We start from the raw sequence: 16,637 nt of genomic DNA, 5'->3' as shown, positions 1-16,637 counted from the left end.
AAGAACGAACGAACTTTGTTTGAATTTGCGTTTTTTTTTTCTCATTGAATTTCTTTTGAATTTCTACTATTATATTTTTCGAATCTTACTCGTTTCCGTTTCCTTTAACATCTATCGATTTATCGGAAATGATAAAAACTGAAATAAACTGAAAAAAAGGTAAAAGGTTAAACGTAAAACCCAACCCCCCCCCCGTTGGATTTCTTAAGGGAAAGAAACGAACTCTTGTATTAAAACGTAAAAAAAATCGATCGATTAATCGATTAATCGATAATAACGATAAAATCGTTAATCGTTTTTTTTTTTTTTTAAACGCATTTAACCGATTAATTATTGATTAATAATAATAATAATAAAACTAAAAGTAAAAAAATCCCATTAATGTTTTTATTTCTAGTTACCGAAAATTTTAACAAGATGGCGTCTCTCATGTAAAAAAAAAAAAAAAAAATCGATTTTCCTTTAAGGCAAATCCCCCTCGCAAATTTCCATAATTTAATAAATGTTTCTAACAGCATCCCTTATTTTACCTCCACTTCTTATTCTTCTTGTAATAAACTTAGATTTAACAACAACAATTTTCCAGTTGTTGTTGTTGTTGTTGTTGTCGTCACCGTTTGTACGATATTTAAAACTTTACGGTTGAAAGATTTTCATACTTAAAAAAAAAAAATTCTTTCCGTCGTTATTTACACAAACCGCAATCGGTTAACCGAAAAACAAAAACTACGAACGTGATTTATAACAACAATAATCGTGGTGGTACCGTCTGTATGTATTACTTGTTGTGAATAAACAAATTTAACGGTTTTTCAAATCTGCCACGACAAAATACGAAAAAACGCGCGAAATTTAAAATTTAAACGTCGACAACAACAACAACAACAGCCCATTTAAAACCATCTCCTTCTCTTTCTCACTCTCTCTCTCTTTCTCTTACACACTTATTATCATTATCAGGAATTAAAGGTTAATCAATAATAATAATAATAATAATAATAATATTGATAATAATGATAATTATTAATTAATAATTTATTTATTTATTTGTTTTTTTTTTTTTTTTTTTTTTTTGACAGATAATACGCGCGTGTTTATGTGTGATTGACAAACTCAAATTTAAAAAATAAATAATAATGATAATAAAGCGTTCTTTTATGTACATAAGAAGAAAAAATAATAATAATAATAATAATAATAATAATAATAATAATAATTAAAAAACGTGTACATTATTATTATTATTATTTTTTTTCTTATTTCCCACTACGTATGAAGAATAAATAAATTGATTATACATAGATATTATACATAAATATACGTACGTACATATACATAAAATTATAATTAAAAAAAATATATATATATATATGTATAAAAATTAATAATAATAATAATAATAATAGTAATAATAAATAAATAAATTCGTTCGTTGCAATTTTTTTTTTTTTTTTTTAAATGAATTCATGACGTCATCTTAATTTAAAATTTAATTTAATTTCTTTAAGAAAAAAAAAAAGGCACCGGGATTACGTCATACATTTCGACATTCATCATATTTTCACGTGACATTCGATTATTATCATTATCATTATTATTATTATTATTATTATTTATAAAAACAAACAAAAGCGAGACGATTTTCTTTACGATCCGTTTTAAAAAAAAAAAAAAATTAAATAATTATTATTATTATTATTATGCTTTAAAAGAAAATAAGAATAAGAAGAAGGAAAATTACAAACAGGCGAACAAACAAACAAACAAACGATTTAAAAATTTTCCCCGTCGCTCTTTCCACGCCGGTTGTTTATTGAAAAATCTCCCGATGATTTTCCGTAATCTCGAATCAGGTGTTTGTTTGTTTGTTTGCTCGTTTGTTCTTTTGTTTGTTTGTTTGTTTTTCGTTCGCTTAAAAAAAAAAAAAGAAAATTCCGATTGATTATTACAAACGTTTGTTCGATAAACGGTTTTTTTTTTTTTTTTTTTAGCAGACTACATTTAAGAGTGATTTTTGATGACGTCACTTTGCCTTTTCTTTTATAATGAAGGAACATTTTACATTATGCATTACGTTTAAATTAATATAGATAATAATAATACTTATTATTATTATCATTATTATTAACAAACAACAAACAACGATTTTAATTACAAAAAATACCTGCGTACGGGTACGGGTACGTGTAAAAAAAAAAAAAATTCATTCGTAATCGCCGGCTTGCCGACCGGCCGGCCGGTGGCCCCCGGTGGCCCCCGGTCGCCCCCGGTCGGATCGCGAGTTAAGATTAACATTTTTAAATTGGCGACTTTTTTCCCCTCCCCACCCTCCTCCTCTCCAATCTTTTTGTCGCTACCCTGACACAATAATAATGATAAATTTCCCCTCCTCCTCCTCCTCCTCCTCCTCCTCCTCCTCTCGTACGACGACGACGAGTACTAATTACGGCGAGTACTTAGACTTAACCACCGAATAATAATAATAATAATAATTAATTACTCGTCATTTAATTATTATTATTATTATTATTATTATTATTATTTTAATTTCTTAATGTGTCGACATTTTAATTTCTTTCTCTCTTTCTCTCTCAGGTAAAAATTCGTTAATTTTTTTTCTTTTAAAAAAAAAAAAAAAAAAAAAAAACAGACAAAAATATTCCGCCATAATTAAAAAACAATCGTTCGAACAAACGAACAAACTTTTCTCCACCGCGCACTTCCTCCCCGCGCACAAAGACTTCCGAAACAATTATTATGATAATTAACATATATACTACGCTACTCGTCATGACGTCAAAACGTTTTCACTTCCGGTTTTGATTTCGTTTAATAAATAATAATAATAATTTTAACATTAACGGAATTTCTTTTTTTTTTTTGCTGTGACGTAAAAAAAAAAAAAATGACGGACGGTTCAACGAAGGATGAAAAGTTCCGATAATTACGACGACGACGATGATGATGATGATGATAATAAGGCGAAAAGTTAATTATTATTATTATCGATTGTTTCGAACGAACAACTTTTTTTATTTGGATCGCCCGAATAAAAAAAAAAAAAGATGGCGGCGCAGGTTTCCCAATCGTTCAATCCAATATGATCGAGATTCTCTTTCTATCTTGAACGGGATGAAAAATTAACGACTCGGAGGATTTCGATTTCGACATCTATCGATCTATCGCGATCGATAGATCGATCGATCGATCACATTTTCAAGGTTCACGTTTTTTGCACGGCACCCATGGAATTGGTGGTGGGAGATTCCAACTTTTTAACCGTTTGCTGTTGCGGGGGAGGTCCGTAGTACAAATCGGATATGGATTTCCCGTAGACCGGAAGATTCTGTTGCTTTTGTCCCATCGATTGTTGCGATTGTTTCAATTGATTTATCTTTTCTTGTTGATTCAAATAATTTTGAAACGTTTGATGAAACGTCATTTCCGAATTCAAACCCGCGTTTATGAATTGATTGTACTTTTGCGATGCGAAAAACGATGGATCCGAATTCGGGAGAGACATGGAGAGAGCACCGGGAGGAGAGGATAGACTTTGAGGGGATTTATTACGAGAATTGGGAGGAGATTTCGGAGAACTCGGTGAGTGACTAGAAGGTTTGAGTTTGTTTTGACCGGATTTAGGGGGTGACGGAGGAGTCGGACAAAAAGCTGATGGATGATTGTAAAATTGCAAGAGAGGAGGAAGGTTTTTGTAGGTTTGAGCGGCTACCATACGATTTTGCAATTCCATTTGATCTTGTATTTGAAACAGCATCCTTTCGAGTGAAGATTTAAATTGTGCTGCAGCAGCGGCAGCCGCTGCCGCTGCCGCCGCATCTTCCGATTGTTGTTGTTGTTGCGTCGTCACCGCCGACGCCGCTGCCGCCGCCATACTTTTCGTTTTCGATTCCGGTGAAGTTTTCTTTTTCGACTCTGACGTCGGCGATAATTTGGGAGTTTTCCTTTGCGGCGCATCCGTCACGTTCGCCGCCATTTGTTGTCTCTTCAATCGTCTTATTAAATTTATGTGCTGTTGGTAGAGCTGAAGCGGTTCCAGGTTGGACGATTTCTGCGACAAATGTTCGATGAACGAATTCGGACTCAATTGACTTTTCGCTTCCAGATTTTTTATGTCCGTTCTCAGGTCTCTGAAAAACTGCAGAGCTTGTGAAATGTCGTTCGAGGATATGTTTCGCGATTGCGGCGGAGAACTTTGACTCGGTGACGTTTTCGCGCTGTTGTGAGAATACTGCGGTATTTTCAAAAGAGGTTCGATGCTTTGGTTTTGTGCCGCGGATATCAACGCTTCCACCATGTTTTCGTCACTTTTCGACGTTCCGGATTTATTCGCGAGATCCATGAGATTTTCCAACGGATTTTTATCACCTTTTGAACTCGCATCCGTTTTCGATAAATCGATGGCTCCGAAATTGTCGTTTTTACTACCCTCGGAATTCATCATCATTTTACTCTTTTTCGCCGCGGGTTCTCCCTCTGATTTTTCCGCATTTTTCCTTTTCACGGATTCTTTCGGTGAGTCTTTCGACGTTTTCGCGTCGTCATCCGTTTTCAAAATTTTACCATCGTCACCAGGCCCGCCGTTATTCGGTTGCTGCGAAATTTTCTCTTCGTGTTTCGTCACTCCCGATTTTTCATCATCTTCCCCATGTTTGATACTGTATTCTCCGCCTTTGTTTTCAATTTTGATGGGTTTCGGAGGAGACGAACTCGAAGATTTTTCCTTCGACGGATAATCGATTTTAATTTCCGTTTTGTTTCTATTTTCTCCTTCCGTTTTTATATTGATTATCGTCGGTGCCACTTTTTTCGGTTTCGTTCCGTCGTTCGTCAATTTTCCATTTTGATGTTTCGGACTCACTTTTTTATTGTTTTCCGTACCGATTCGAAAAAGCGAGGGAACGGATTTCTTTTTTTCCTTTTGCTGGGAAGAGTCTTTGCTCGCGGCAGGACTGTTGTTCAACATGTGATCTCTGAAATCTTGCAAAGAAATCCAACCGTTTTCGTTTCCCTTGTCTTTCGATGCCAAACATTTAAGATGTTTAGACATTTTAGAATATTCTTGAAGGGACATGAATTTATTCGGTGGACTCGTACCATCGAAATCATATTCCGAATCGTTTTTGTCCGATTTGATTTCGACGGAAACGTCAGCGATTTGGGGGGTGGATTTTTCCAAAGGTGATTTTTCAAGGTTGGCCAGGGGAGAGGGAAGAACAGGAGGCGAACATTTGTCGTTTGTCGTTTCTTTCTTTGTGACCGTTAACGATTCTTTTTTGTCACCCGATTTTTCCTTTCGGAATTTTTTCAATATGCTCACATATGATTTTTTCTTATCTTTACCGTCTTCGTCTTCGGATGACTGCTGCTGCTGCTGCTGCTGTTGCTGCTGTTGTTGTTGTTTCTTTGGTTTGGATTCCGTCACTTGTGATTTTTTAACACTTTTTACACTTTCTTTTTTCTTTATCGTCATCGTTTCGTCGTTATTAGCACTTTGCTTATTTTCATTTAAAGAAGAAGGCACTGATTCCAACTTACCGGAAATGGGATTGAGCAAAACTTGTTCGTTATTTTTCAAAGGCTTTTCTTCAGACTTATTATTAATTTCATTTTCACGTACCTCGGCAGGTTTTCTACTTTCATCGCATATCTCTTTTTTATCACTATCCGAGGAGGAGGAGGAGGAGGAGGAGGGGGAGGACTTAACCTTATCATCTTCATCACTTTTTTCACACGATTTAATTTTCGTCGCGTTCGACGTCTTTTCTTTCTCGACGATCATAGAGTCTTTCGTTTCACTTTTACCATTGCAAACGGGGATTTCCGTTTTTTTCTCCGACTTTGAATTATCTTTCGTCAACGAAACGTTTTTACCGTTATCTACAACATTGTTGTTGTTGTTGTTGTTGTTTATCGCGGAACCGTTGACAATTTCCTTTGTTTCTCCTTGAATTATTTTTTTGTCTCCGACTCCGCCACTGTTAATTTCACTTTTGACACTCGCGTTCTTATTGAATTTCATCACGGATATTTCGCCATTCGTTTTAACGCCCTCTTTTTGTTTCACTCCGACCGTGACTTCCGGTGGAGATTCGGTTTCTCCATTTACGACCGCCACCGTTTTCGGTTGTTGTTGTTGTTGTTGTACTTTTTCTTCTTCTTCCGCTTTGATCACTCTCGGCAACATTTTAATCCTTTGTCTCTTGATTTCGCATATGTTGTAGAAAAATCTCATCGGAGAACTCTAAAAAAAAAAAAAAAAAAAAAAAAAAAAGTTTCAACATGGATTCCTCAATGATTACATTCAAAAAAAAAAAAATTTTTTTTCTTTTTTCTTTTCTTTTCTTTTCTTTTCTTTTTATTCTTTAAACCGGATGTAAATGATTTCAAATATTTTAACCCTCTTTTAATGTGAACGTGGAAAAAAAAAAAAAAAAAAAAAAACTTCTAATTACCACCTTCGTAAAAAAAGGTAACAAACAACAAATCCTCTTTAATTATTATTTTTTTTGTCTTTCTTTTCATAATAAACATCATTTTATAAAAATTTGTACACTCGCCCCTCCCTTCCCTTCCCCCCGCAAAAGAAATCCAACAATGATAACAGTGATAAAAGAAAAATAATAATGATGATTCACAACATCTAATTAATTATTATCATTATGAATCCGATTAGATTTAAACAAAAAAAAAAGAAACAATCATGTCAATGACCGATAGTGGCCTTATCGGATGATTGGAGGAACAAGTGTAGGATAAAAATTAAGAAACGAAGGGAGGGAGGGGGGTAAAAGTTGGGGGCATAAGTAAAACATCGACTCTCTCTCTCTCTCTCTCTCACCTTTTTCCATGTGTATATGTAAGCGACGTCCATTAACGTGTAATGATCCGGAAGAGGAACTCGTTTATGTATAATATTCACCTACGAAAAAGAAAAATAATAAAAAATAAATAATAATAATAATAATAATAATAATAATAATAATGATAATGATAACATTAATAAGCGCTGACCTACGTAATACGTGAGCATAATTTAAAATGTGTGTGTGTGTGTGTGACGTAGAACAAACAGAGGGTTACTAACGACCCGAAAAAAAAAAAAAAACCCTTCGACAAACAAAAACCAGGTGCAAGGAAGTTAACGACGAGTTCGAGAGGACAAAAAAAAAAAAAAAAATGCGCGCGAAAATTCAAGAAGTAAAAAAAAAGAAAAACATTTGAATTAGCCGATTTTGATTTTTTTTTTTTTTTGAAATATTGCTGACTGCATTTGATTTGTGAACCCCAACAGTCCCCCCCTTTCTCTCTATCTCTCTCTCTCTCTCTCTCTCGTCGATCATTTTCACCGTATAAAATTAAGTTTTGAAAATGGAAGAAGGAAAAGAGGGAGCGGTGGGATATCGTTTAATAACGTTCGAGAAATCGAAGCAACTTCTTCGAGATTACGAGTGTTTGTGTGTGTGACGTCAAAAACACGCCTCATCGATTTCCATTTTCTTTTAAATTGAGAGAGAGAGAAAAAAAAAATTCACGACAAATTTCCGTCGTAATATTCGACATTTCCAGTCTACGCAGCATTTTTTCTGGTGCCACGAAACATTCTAAATAAATCCAATATAAAAAATTTTCTCTCACTCACTCTCTCCCTCTCCCTCTCTCTCTCTGTCTCTCACTCTCTTTCTCTCTCTTTCTCTCTCTCTCTCTCTCTCTTTCTTTCATTTTTACTCACCTGCATTTTCTCGGTCAAATCGTGTTTGTTCCGTATGAATTTTTTCAAGTGGAAAACGCTCACGACGGCCGGACACTGTAGGTACCTTTTCGAAAAAGCCGGATTATTATTATTATTATTATTTTCCTGCACGTCTTGTGATTCTCTTCTCGACGTTCTACCCTCGACATTTTTAAGTTTAATAAGACCGAGTTGCTGAGGAAACGATAATCCATCCGGATTATCTCCGGATTCTGAACTTTGACTTGACACCGTGTCCTTTTCAAAATCCTCACTGAAAATTATACAAAAAAAAAAAAAAAAAAATTAATAATAATAATTATTTGCAGCACCAAACACGAAAGAAAAAAATAACGTATGCTTTACTTCTCTCTATCTCTCTCTTTGAAAACCTAATAATAATGATAATTTTCAGCACTCGTATAAGGTCACGATAAATTAAAACCATATAAAGTCGTATTTATTAAAAGAGAGAGAGAGAGAGACCCCACCCAGCCATCTTAACAAAAACGACCGACGACGACCTTCATTTCATACCTTAAAAAAAAAAAAAAAGTAATTCGCCATCTATACGCGAACGTTTTTTCTTTCTTCCCAAAACGCATATTTTCGCATTAACCGTGAAAACAACAACAATAATAATAATAACAACGACGATGATGATAGAATAACGACAATAATAATAATAATAATAATAATAATAATAATAATGACAGTAATAATTTCACGAAAATAAAAAAAATAAAAAAACATTTCCCCGCAACGCTTTCGTTTCGTTTCGTTTCTATCTCTTTTTTTTTTTTTTTCTAATGACACGACACGTCTTAACGATAAACAATCATTCGCGCAAAAACGTGAAAGAAGAGATTGAGAGAGAAAGAGAAAGAGAGAGAGAGAGAGAGAATAAAAGAAAAAAAAAAAAAATTTCTAGGATCGAATTTAAAATAAGTGGCCGGCTGAGAGATGGATAATAAAGGGGAAAGTCAATATTCAGGTTCCCTTTCATTAACTCGTGCGCACGCGCGCACACGCACAGGCACACAGGCGCACACGCACGCACACTCGCGCAATCAATCAATTGTTGCGATACACGCACGTTTCGAATCGTTCAAGGTTAGGTGTTAGGTACACTTTTTCAAAATTAACAACAATAACAACAACAAACACTCGAAAAAATTTCGTGTGCCTTTATCATCCCATTTTAAAACGTGGAAGGAGAGTCGTGGGGGTCCCTACGAACCTCGCAAAAAGAAGAAATTATACAATGAGCAATTATATGCAAACGCATGTTTAACAAAGTATTTATGTGCGGCCATAAGCGAGAGACTACGCGTAGTAAAAAAAAAAAAAAAAAAAAGTTGAATCGTTAACACGTCGTCTAAAAACCCGTCATTATTTTTCGTGTAATTACATACATTATGCCAACATTACAAATTAAAAATTTACTAAAAAAAAAAAAAAAAAAAAATGAAAATCGATAACTTCTTCTTTTTCTTCTTATGCGAATTCAATGTAATGTTCAATTCGTTAAGGGGCTTAAACTTTATTTTTTTTTTGTGGGGGAGGGGGGGATCGTGAAGGGAAGAAAAGGGAAGGGAATTTTCCCGTTTTCGTTTCCCATTGGACCTCGTTCCCGAAGAGATTTATTCACTAGATAAAAAAAATTCACCTTTTTTAAACATATAAATTGCGTTTCCGGCAAAAGAGTGAGAGAGATAGAGAGAAGGGGGATGACGAGGGGGAGGGGAGGGTGGGAGTGACGAAAGAAAAACTCGAGAGGATTCGAATGTTATTTATTATACGTCATCTAAATACTTGAAAGAGAAGAAAAAGAAAGATTTTCGATTTTTTTAAACTTTCGAAAGAGAGAGAGAGAGAGAGAGAGAGGAAAAGAAATCTGCCGCCACGACGATCATCGTACGTGGAAAAAGAAATTTTTTTTCTACTTGGTGTAATTAAAAGCTGCTCCTTTTATCAAAACCTCTTCAACCGAAAACCCTCGTCGTCGTCGTCGTCGTTGTCGACTCTCAAGTTGTTTTGTGCGACCTTTTTTTTTTTTTTTTTTTTTTTTTTTTTATCCCCCTCTTTCACCCTCTATTTATTTTTTGGCTGTTGCGAACGTAAAACGTATTATCCCTCTCTTTACACCCCTAATTCCCTATTCCCCTCCTCCTCCTCCTCCTCCTCTCTCTCTTCACATCATCACCACCGGTTATTATTTAATTTTTTTTTTTGTTTCCCCCCGCAAGCCTCCGACAAATATTTGGTAATAATTTGTTTGACTAGATTTCGGTAAGATCGTGGAATTAGAAAAAAAAAAAAAAAAAAAAAAAAAACAAAAAAGATGAAGACCGAAAAAAAAAGTCTAAACTTTTAAATGTTGAACTCGCGGTTCGCCATTATAATTACGTAACTTTTTTTTTAATTAATTTTAATTGTTTCATCATCGAGGGACCGACCAAAGGTTTTTCGTTTTTTTTTTTTTTTTTTTTTTTTCTTAATTAGAACCGCCGATATAATATTTTTTCCTTTATCGCGAAACCTGGAAAGAGTGAAAACGTAGGGAGGAGAGGGGAGGAGGAGAGAAGAAAGAAGAAACGACAAACATAATAAATAAATAAATCACGAAAGTAGTAAAACTTTCTGGTTAAGCAACAACAACAACAACAACAACAAAGGACAATGACAATCGTTGCCTCGCCTATAAAATTAATTTTTTTTTTTAAAAAAAATTGAAACCGCCGCCACTACCGCCGCCATCATCGCCATCATCATCATCATCATCATCATCGATATCATCATCAATCTTTTAATCGATTGTTTAAAGATGTTGTGATATATTACAACAAGGCGGTGGTAGCGGCGAGTATTTGACGGTGGGTTTCAACCGACCATCAAATTAAAAAAAAAAAAAAAAAAACTCTCTAGAAGAATTTTTTTTCTAAAAGAGAAAAGAGAAAGTCTAGCAAATAATTTTTCTCATGTTTTCTGCTAGATACAACAACAACAACAACAACATCTCTCTCATTTGCGGTTGGCAACATTTAAAAAAAAAAAAAAAAAAAAAAAATGTTTTTTTGGAACAATGACTTGACATTCTTCCATACGTGTAATAATATTCAGTATGTGTTTTCTCACTCACACTCTCATGAATTTCCTCCTCTCTCTCTCTTTCTTTTCATTTACAGTTACTATAAAATTCATCATCATCATCATCATCATCGTTATCATTATTATTATTATTATTATTTTAACGGACTGCGAAACTATTACTTTTATTAAAATCATCATCATCATCATCATTATCATTTCATTTGTAAATTTTCAAAGTAATTTTAACCATTAAATTCAAAGCTAATATTATTATTATTATTATTATTACTGGAGCGGTCAACGTTATTAAATATATAAATATAAAGTTTTCGTGCGAAAAAATCAGTTTCGAAACAAAAGGAAGGGGGAGGAGGAAGAGGAGGTTAAAAAAAAAAAAAATTAGCAAACCTTAAAATTAAAACCTCTTTCGTTTTATTATTTTCGCTTTCTCCTCCTGTCTGTCTCTTTCTATCTGCCTCTCTCTCTCTCTCTCCCTCCCCCTCCCATCCCCCCCGAGTTTTTAACAAATAAATAAATAGATAAACAACAAACGACAACAACAACAACAACAACAACAATAATAATAATAATATTGAAAGCTATAGCGTGCACGTGACGGAATTTAAAACTCCATTACGATAAATCACAATTTTAAATAATAATAATAATCGAACGAAATCAATAAATAAAAACCGATAAGGAAAATATAAAAAAATTCCCTTCTCTCCTCTCCTTCCCTCGCTACCCTAACGGCGCACATATCACCACTCTCATTTCTCCCGAGAAAAATTATTATTATTATTATTATTATCTTTTTTTTTTTGTATTTAAACGCTTCATTACATGTTCAAACGTCATTCCTCCTCCTCCTCCTCCTCCTCTTCCTCCTCCCCATTCTATCTTTACCCCTTTCTTTCCCGCCCGAAATATTTCCATCCGCCATCAAATTAAAATTGAAAAAAAAAAAAAAAAAAAAAAAAAAAAAACGAAAAAAAATCATCATTATTATTATTTTATTTTCTCTCTTTCTCTTTCTCTCACTCGCTCTCTCGCTCTCTCCGTGCTATTCTTTCTGCTGCAATTAACTCGTTTAATAATAAAAAAAAAAAAAAAAATTTTTTTTCTTTCCTTCTTTTTATTATGCAGCGTTGCCAATTTTAAGTTTATCGAATAAAGTTGGTCGCGCGCGTGCGCGTGCGTTTCGAGATCGCACACACACTTTTTTTTTTTTTTTTTTTTCGCGATCGCAAAGGAAACGAACAAGAGACGCTTTCCCCTGTTTTATTATTATTATTATTATTATTATTTATTTTTGTTTTTAAACTTTCAAATAGTTATTGTTATTTTACGTAGGCGGTTAATTTTTTGAAAATTCAATACGAAAATTTAAAAAAAAAATAAAAAACGTCGGATTGCTTGCTTTCACGTCATCACTTCCGTGTGCTTTCCCTCTCTCCCTCCTCCCTTCCTGTCCCGCCCTTTTTTTTTTAAAAAAGAAAAAATTTCTCTATGACCTCAAAATAATTTGATTTTAGTACAACCGGTGACGTAAATCATTTTTGTTCGACTAAATAATTTTTTTTTTTTTTTTTTTTTCAATTTAATTCAAAACGCGCGACCTCAAAAAAAAAAAAAAAAAAAAATCATAAATCTAACACACAACACACAATGGCCCTAATATATTCAAATATCTATACATCTATCTATCATTTATAGAAGTGAGTCAAGTACGACGACAAGAACGAATTATCCGTTTCATGTTTTATTATTATTATTATTATTAATTTACCAATGCTCTACTACCGTGTTTCAAACTTAAAAACGACAAAACGTATCTACTACCACTACCACTCCTGCTGTTACTCTTTTTCAATATTGAGAGACTGACGATTTTAGCAGGTTTTATTATTATTATCATTAGTTACTTCCAATAAGGGATTTAGCGGTATAAATGACGACGACGATGACGTCACGACGACGGTTAAAATACAAAAAATCCCGATCATTTTATTTATTCGTGCGCGATAAGTAAGCAACAACGCAACAACAACATTGATAAATAATTTTTTTTTTTTCTCGGTTTATCATTATCATCATCATCATTATTACTACGACTATCGTTATCCCCACCACCACCACCACCATCACCACTTTCTGTTGAAATACTCGGGGGAATTCCCTGTCGTACCTTAATGTTCTATGTGTCGTTATCATTATTACTACTACTACTACTACTACCACCACCGCTCTCACACTACTACTACTACTATTATCATTATTATTATTATCATTACTATTTTTAATTTTTCAATTTGTCAGTTAACAAATGACGTGAGCACGCGATTAAAAAAAAAGAACTAAAACGTGAAAAAAATATGGTCCGAATTGCCCAAAGCCTTTCTTCCAAATAGCAACGGACAAAACACCATTTATGTCCGTTATAATGATCTCAAAAAAAAAAAAAACTAAAAAAAAAAAAAAACTAAAAAATTCACCATTTTTTTTATAACCGAACTAAAATGAAATTAAACAAAATCATTTATACCTCACGCGCAAGATTATTATTATTATTATCATTACCAGACGAATTAAGGATACGTAATAATGATAATAATAATGATAATAAACGAATTCGCGCAACACGACGACGATCAAAACAAAATAACGCATAACGGAAAAAACAAAAAAAACTCAGATCGAAATTTTTAATAATAATAATAATAATAATAATAATAATAATAATAATAATAATAATAATAAATTTTCTTACCGCCATAATTACTAATGCAATTACTTATCATTTATAATCGAAAAAAAAAAAAATTTCGTCTGCTCTTTATTTTTTATAAAAAAAAAAAAACGTGGCACGAATCATTTTGACAAATAAAACGACAACAACAACAATAAATAAAAATTGTTCTCACGCTTTAATTTAATTATTTGACAAAAACAAAAAAATGGCAACAACGCATTTCAACATACGCACACGTAAAACGCACTCACGAACTATCATTATTATTCCTTATTCCAGATGAGATGAGACAAAATCTTTTCCGGGTTGGGAGGAGAAGGAGGAGGAGAAGGAGGAGAAAGAAAAAACACACATGAAAGCATTTACACCATTTAATCGTCATTTCCACCACAAGTATCACACTAAAAAGTTCGAGAATAAAAGAAAGAAAGACGAAAAGATCGAGAGACAGTAAGAGAGAGAGAGAGAGAGAGAGAGAGAGAGAGAGATGAAAAAAAAAAATAAATAAATACTACGTTGTAATCCTCGTTTTCGAATCCTTAAATAAGTAACCTAATGATGTAGTTGGAAATAAAAAAGGAGGCACACACACAGGGAGAGAAAGAGGGAGAAAGAGGGAGAATGAGAGAGAGAGAGAGAGTGAGGAGGAAAACCCGAGGGCGCCCTTATTTTAACCCAAACTCTTTGAAACTCTCTCTCTCTCACTCTCTCTTCTTTCCTCCTCATTCTCAGTTTGAAAATTACAACACTCATCGATGAGAGGGTGGTTTTTCTCTCTTTTCCTCCTCCTCCTCCTCCCTCCTCCCTTCCTCTCTTCTCTCTCCTTTCCCCAAAAAAAACTTTTCTACGAAACCCCGTATCATCATCATCATCATCATCATCATCCCGATCACTCTCCTCGTCGTATCGATCCACTACGAAATGCTCGCGCATTTTCCGCCGCAGTCCATTCACTCATGCTTTTCTCATTCTTTACCTTCCAGTTTTCCCCCCCTCGCCTCACCTCTCCTCTCCATTCTATTCTTCTTCTCGCTCTACCTTTCCCTCCTTCCTGCCTTACCTACACTTTGAGTTTTTCCCTACGACATTTTCTTCGCACACACACACACACAAACTTATTTTTTTTCCGTCGGAAATTGAAACGAAAAAAAAAATTTTCTTTTTGTTTTTTGTTTTTTACCCCAGATTTTAGTTAATTTTTTTCCTCTTCGTAAACCCCCCCCAAAAAAAAAAAAAAAAAAAAACCAGAAACTTTTCGTCGTGGAATCAGAAAATATAAAATATACTCACGCGTTTCCGAAAATCTTCAAAAAAAAAAATAAATAAATAAATAAATTTAAACGGGCACTATTTATTAATATCGGGAAATGAAAAAGGAAAAAAAAAGGAAAAAAGGCAAAAAAAAAAAAGGAAGAATGGAAAACCTTTTTCCAAAAAAAATGAGAAAAATCTTCCGCTCCAAAACGCAAAAAAAAAAATTTTTTTTTATTTCTAATCTCGTTCGATTCATCTTCCCTCCTTCTCTCCCTTTCTCTTTCCCACCTTCTACTCTCCTCCCACACGATCCCTCCCCCCCCCACTTTTCGAAATCTCGGGAAATATTCAAAGAAAGAAAGAAAGGAAAAAAATTTTTTTTAATAAATCCCTTTTTTTTTCTTCTTAGACTTACTGAGTATATAAATCAATATTCCGCCATTACAACAAGACACAACCGCAACAGCAAAGCCTTTAAGAAAAAAAAAAAAAAAAAAATTACGGTCTGCTAATGTTTCACTTACGAGACGTAAAAAAGAGAGAGAGAGAAAGAGAGAGAGGGAAAGATAAAGATATAATAAGAGAGAGAAAGCAAAAAAAAAAAAAAGATGAGATCAATTTCCGATTTGATTTCAGTTACGACAACGACGAGGACAACGACGACCTTGTTTTCTTTCAACCTTTCCTTTCTCTCTCTCTCTCTCTCTCTCACTCACTCTCTTTCCTTTTTCCTCTATCTTTCTCTTTCTCTTTCTCTCTATCTTTCTCTCTCTCTTCCTCCTTTTCCATCGTTTTGTACAATAAAAAAAAATAGGGAATAAATTCAATTTTGCATTTACCGTCCAGAAAAATGAAAACGAAGAGAAAAGGTTAGACTCATGATAATAATAATAGTAATGATGATAATAATAATAAACGCAAATTATAATTCGTACGACGGTTAAGTTACAAAAAAATATGAATGAGACAGTTTTGATAAAAAGCAGTAGAGACGTGACTGATGATAGGGCGGCCAATGCGAGAAAGAGAGAGAGAGAGAGAGAGAGAGAGAGAGAAACAGAAATAAAACAATAGGGACATCCTTTACTACTACGTCTACTACGAGGGAAGGGCACGCACGCACGCACTCACTTACGCACGCACACACACTCCAACACATTTGACGCACGCACAAAAAACAAAAACCTTCGAATGCGGATTCAATGAGATTTAATTTTAGCACCTATCGATATCCCATTCTCCCGTCCGTCTCCCCCTAAAATAAATAAATCAATGATTGATTGATTGATTGATTGCTTTAAATGTCCTTCTTCTTTACTTCTCGTGACGTAAAATATTAATAATAATAATAATTCGAACGAATCATTTTTTCATCAATGAAATCTCTAATCGATTGTTTTTGTAATCACGTCGATTCGAATCGATTCTTTCCTTCGAAATGAGGGGGGGGGGTGGGGTGGGAGGGACGATGAGAAAAGAAAATTCATTCACACTTAATATAATTAAAATTAAAGAAAAATCGACGGGAAAACTTTAAAAAAAAAAAAAAATGCCAATTTTCGCAACGGTTAAACGACACCATTTTTTTTTCTTTCTTTTCCCCACGTTGAATCCGCGTCGCCTTCATTTATTAAAACAAGTTTATCAGTCTACCAGGTTGTTAAATTATATCGTGTTACACAAGCACTGTGTTGACTCGGGTTGATCTTTCTCTCTCTCTCTCTCTCTCACTCTTTCACATTCTCATTCGTTATTTCTATCCCTCTCTCTCTCTCTCTCTCTCACACA

At 33.9% G+C, this 16,637-nt stretch overlaps 1 protein-coding gene across 1 annotated transcript; it reads right to left on the bottom strand.

The window, feature by feature from the left end:
- Positions 1–3,223: 3,223 nt before the first annotated feature.
- Phum_PHUM328760 (DNA double-strand break repair Rad50 ATPase, putative) lies at positions 3,224–9,038 on the bottom strand (the record flags this gene model as incomplete). Its single annotated transcript, XM_002427510.1, has 7 exons — positions 3,224–3,776; positions 3,939–5,370; positions 5,470–5,668; positions 5,726–6,262; positions 6,860–6,940; positions 7,751–8,008; positions 8,991–9,038. 7 exons carry the CDS (start codon positions 9,036–9,038, stop codon positions 3,224–3,226), a joined length of 3,108 nt encoding a protein of 1,035 aa, XP_002427555.1.
- Between the last annotated feature and the right edge of the window lie 7,599 nt (positions 9,039–16,637).

Source organism: Pediculus humanus, genomic scaffold (assembly GCF_000006295.1).
Source record: "Pediculus humanus corporis 1103172107734 genomic scaffold, whole genome shotgun sequence".
Taxonomy (NCBI): Eukaryota; Metazoa; Arthropoda; class Insecta; order Psocodea; family Pediculidae; genus Pediculus; species Pediculus humanus.
The sequence above is the reverse complement of the archived record's forward strand: the minus strand, read 5'-3'. Positions and strand labels throughout refer to the sequence as shown.